The sequence below is a fragment of the Rana temporaria genome, chromosome 3, assembly GCF_905171775.1.
Source record: "Rana temporaria chromosome 3, aRanTem1.1, whole genome shotgun sequence".
NCBI classification, from domain to species: domain Eukaryota; kingdom Metazoa; phylum Chordata; class Amphibia; order Anura; family Ranidae; genus Rana; species Rana temporaria.
In genome coordinates this window covers 304362873-304367468 of record NC_053491.1, presented here as the reverse complement: position 1 = coordinate 304367468, position 4596 = coordinate 304362873, and the positions used below count along the sequence as shown (strand labels likewise).

At 49.9% G+C, this 4596-nt stretch overlaps 1 protein-coding gene across 1 annotated transcript; it reads right to left on the bottom strand.

The window, feature by feature from the left end:
• Positions 1–274: 274 nt before the first annotated feature.
• LOC120930474 lies at positions 275–3361 on the bottom strand. The gene is made up of 3 exons (XM_040341654.1): positions 1922–3361; positions 618–1579; positions 275–554 (listed from the first exon to the last, which is right to left on the bottom strand). Exons 1-3 carry the CDS (start codon positions 3344–3346, stop codon positions 275–277), a joined length of 2667 nt encoding a protein of 888 aa, XP_040197588.1. The 5' UTR covers positions 3347–3361.
• Positions 3362–4596: the final 1235 nt, after the last annotated feature.

Sequence of the window (4596 nt, the reverse complement as noted above, 5' to 3'; positions counted from 1 at the left end):
TAGCTCTTCTCCCCAGAACACACTTTAATATTTGCTAGACATTTTTATTCTATGCCTGAAGTACACAATTAGACATTTCTTAGAGGATACCCCTTTTCTTTTTGTAGTGCTTAAGTGAGGGATAGGAGACTTACTGGCCAGGTATGTTCCTATACACTAAATAAGGTAAGTAGGTAACTAGTGACATATTAGTTAGTAATGATGTATACTTGAGATGTATACTAACTGAGGTGTATGTAGTCTATCTACATATATTGTAGGTATAATTAATGGATTAATCCCTATATCTTGCTGGGGGATATCCGAAATTAGGTCTGGCGGATCTACGCAACACCATTTCTGAGTTTTCTGGAGCACTGTTTTCTCTTCGAACACTTGCTTCTTCTGGACTGACAGCTGCACCTTCATCTTGGACAATGGGGGCCTGTGATGGCTCTTGACTTATGGAGCTTTCTCCCACATTAGAAGGTTCTGATGGGACTGCAGCAGGTGAGCGGATGGCTGGAGTAAACTCTGGAGCTTCTGGTGCCAAGACTGAGGTGGATGGAATGGAACTGATTGGCACATAACCAAAGAAGACGTTTTGATCAGAAGGGAAGAGAGGATCATCTTCGAACATCAGGAGTGGCCTCTCAGGCTCAACTGGCTTGGTGGGCCGCACTTGTGCTGGCTGAACTGGAGGTGGAAGACTTGGTGGTGCAGAAGGAGGCACCAACACAGGCAGGTTCCCTTTGTGACACAGCTTGATCCGGTTTCGGTGGACAACTTGTGGTTCATATCCGGCTTTTTGAACTGAGTAGACATCAGAGTCCGGGTAAGGGATGGAAATCACTGTGTATGGTTCAGTTTCCCAAAGGGAGTCCAACTTATGGGTTCTAGGATGCTTCTTCAGCCAGACTTTATCACCAACTTGCAACGGCTGGGCAGAGGCATGGCGGTTGTAGTCCTGTTGCTGCCTATAGTGTGCCTCGCCCATCTTTTTGTTGACTATCTCTTTCGCTTCCTGAATCCTTTTCTGATGTTCCGAGACCCACTCCGAAGAGGCTTGGGGGGAGTGGTTGAAAGGTGCTTGAAGTCCAAAGACCCTGTCTTTAGGCAGTTGACCGTGTCGGCCCATCATGAGGTAAAATGGAGTATAACCAGTGGAACAGTGGATGGTATTGTTGTAGATTTCCAACAATTCGGGCATTAGTTGAGGCCACTCTTCAGGTCGGGATACAGAAGCCGCTCTCAGCATGTGGATAAACACCTGGTTGATCCTCTCGCAGAGTCCATTCCCTTGCGGATGATAGGCAGTGGTCCTGAGTTTCTTACAAGCATGGAACTGGCACAATTCTTGAAACAGTTGAGCCTCAAAGGCCGGACCTCGGTCGGACAGGACAGTTTCAGGACATCCAAGTATCTGTACCCAATGGGTGTAGAACTTCTGGGCTGTCGTCTTGGCTGTTAAGTCTTTGACTGGCACAACCACTACCCACTTGGAATAGTGATCCACCATGGTGAGAGCATATGAATACCCGGACCGGGTAGGTGACAGCTTGACATGATCCAAGGCGACCAATTGGTTGGGCCTCTCGCTCTGAATGGAATGGAGAGGTGCTCGCGCATTCTTGGTGATATTGCAGACTGCACACTCACTGCACCACTTTTCAACGTCGCTCCTCATTCCAATCCAGTAGAACCGGCGTCGGATGGTGGCTTCTGTTTTATGGACCCCAAAGTGTCCTGACTGGTCGTGGTAGGCATTCAATACCATGGCGGCATCTCTCCGAGGGATCAGAATTTGGTGTAGCCTTTCACCCGACACTGGGTCCAAGAAGTTCCTGTACACCATTCCTTTGTGCACAAATAGTCTTTTCCTCTGACGCCACAATCGCTTCAATTCGTAGTCATTCTGGCCCCGTCGTAACCGGGGAGGTACTCTCCTGGTCAATAAATACTCCTGCAGATCTCCCATAGTCTGACTTTCTTCCTGTAGGGTCCTCCAGGTATACAGGTCTTCCTGGATTGCTTTAGACCCAGATTCACTCCCCTCGCCGGTGACGACCACATCCTGATTCACGAATCTTTGATAGAAGGGAGGCATCTCCACATCTTCCCACTTGTCCTCCACTGGGGGATCTTCGCCAGGAGCCATGCGTGATAGCACATCCGCATTAATATTAGACTTGCCACTTCGGTACTTGATAGAGAAGTCATAGTTGGCCAGTCTGGAGGCCCATCTTTGCTCAAGGGCACCTAGTTTAGCGGTGTTCAGGTGAGCCAGGGGGTTGTTATCGGTGTAGACCGTGAATGAGGTGGCTGACAAATAGTCCTTAAATTTAACGGTGACTGCCCACACAAGGGCCAGGAGCTCTAACTTGAAGGAACTGTAGTTAGAATCATTCTTCTCAGCCCCTCGCAGATTCCGGCTGGCGTAAGCTATCACCCTCTCTTGTTTTCCCTGCATCTGGGACAACACTGCCCCGAGTCCTTCAAAGCTGGCATCTGTATACAGTCGGAAAGGCTGAGTATAATCCGGATAGGCCAGGATGGGAGGCTCTGTCAATAGATGTTTTAGAGCCTGGAAGGCCACCTCTTGCTCTTTGGCCCATTCCACAGGCAGCTTGCCATTATAGTTCCCCTTCGCCGTGCCTCGCAGGAGAGAGGTCAATGGCTCGGAAATTTGTGCAAAGTGAGGAATAAAGCGGCGGTAATATCCTGAAAATCCTAAGAAGCTCCGAATATCCTTAACGGTGCGTGGGATAGGCCAATTCTTGACAACTTGGACTTTAGCTGGATCAGGTTGGACCCCTTCGGCACTGACGACGTGGCCCAGGTAATGTACTTGTGGCTTGAGTAGGTGGCACTTGGAGGGTTTGACTTTCAGACCATGCTGGATCAGTACTTGGAAGACGTCGGACAGGTGAGTCAAATGTTCCTGATAGGATTTGGAATACACAATCACGTCATCCAGGTAGAGTAGGACACTCTGGAAGTTAAGGTGTCCCAGACATCTCTCCATCAGCCGTTGAAAGGTAGCTGGGGCATTGCACAGCCCAAAGGGCATACTTTTAAATTCGAAAAGACCCATGGGGGTGACAAAGGCTGTTTTCTCCCTGTCTTCGACGGCCATGGGCACCTGCCAGTATCCGCTGGTCAGATCCAATGTAGAGAAGTAGGCCGCGGAACCCAGCGCGGTGAGTGACTCCTCAATCCGGGGGAGAGGGTATGCGTCTTTATGGGTGATGTCGTTCAATTTCCTGTAATCAACACAGAAACGGATGGTCCCATCTTTCTTCTTAACTAACACCACGGGTGCTGCCCAGGGACTCTGGCTCTCTTGTATTACATCTGCCTCCTTCATGTCGGTTAACAGTTTCTTGACGGTTTGGTACATGCCTGGTGCCACAGGCCGATGCCTTTCCTTGATGGGGGGTTTATCGCCGGTCAGGATTCGATGCTTAATCATGGAGGTTTTTCCAAAATCGGTTGGGTGTTTGCTGAAGGCACTCTGGCACTCCTTCACCACCTCGATGACCCCTTCGACTTGTTCTGGTGGGGTGAGAGATCCTCCTATTTGCAGTTGGCGCCACCAAGGTTCTGGAGAATTTTCGGTAGCCCCTGACACGGTTTGGGCACTCAGCTGTTGGGCCGCCTTCCGTGAAGAGAGTATGTCACTGGAGTCCAAGAAAACAAGTTGGGCCACTGGAGTGTACTTTGGTAGGGTGGTGGCTACGCCGGACAAATTAACTAGGCGGACTGGGACCCGTCCATTCACCACCGTCACTAGGCTCCTTGCAGCTCGGACCAAAGGAAAATCTTCAGATTGTATGGGCTCCAGTAAGGCCTGATAGTCCTGATTCCTTACACCAGGGCGCGCCCGACACCACAAAATTGTCTCTGTGTTCGGCTGCAGGGTCACGGGCCTCATGTCTTGGATCCGAACTTTACCGATTTCTCCTCTCCGGTTCGCGAACTTCTGTTCTGCTTTCAGAATTTTGAGATGGTGTTGCGCAGTCCTCTGACCTGAGGAAGACATGTGGGGGAGAGAGGCATGCAAGGCATCCAAAATATCACTGAAACAATGTCTCATTATATTCATCCCCAATATAAACTCTGTGGCCCCTGGTACCGTGACATTAGTGACAATTATACCTTGACCTCTAAGTGTGTGACCTCTCAGCTGAATAGTGGGCTCCCAGTACCCATGTCTGGGAATTGGTTTCCCGTCCCCTGCCAGGACACTAAAATCCATATCATCTGGTTCACACAATGAATCGACTTTCCAGTACCTATAGAATAGGCCCTTAGAGATGGTAGACACCTGCGAGCCTGTATCAATCAGGGCCTGCAGTTGGACACCATCTATGGTAACATTTACATAGGGGCAGGATGCAATGTATAAGGACTGTCCTGAGTATATTGGCTCTTCTGCTGGACCTGTGATTCGTTTTCCTGAGGGCCGGTCCTCGACCTCAGGGGACGCCCGTTTAAAGCCCAGCATTGCATCTTCCAATGACCGGGTTTGTCACAGAAATCACAGTAAGGCCTACTAGAGGGTCCCGAGCGAGGCCCGCTAGAGCGGGGAGGAGGGGCAGGAGTAGGTCTCCTAGT

Coding starts and splice junctions, on each gene's coding strand:
- LOC120930474 (XM_040341654.1), bottom strand. CDS start 3,346: ATGAAGGAGGCAGATGTAATACAAGAGAGCCAGAGTCCCTGGGCAGCA. Junction 1,580..1,921: donor AGTATTTATTGACCAGGAGA/GTACCTCCCCGG, acceptor CATTCCATTCAG/AGCGAGAGGCCCAACCAATT. Junction 555..617: donor CCTGAGAGGCCACTCCTGAT/GTTCGAAGATGA, acceptor TGTGCCAATCAG/TTCCATTCCATCCACCTCAG.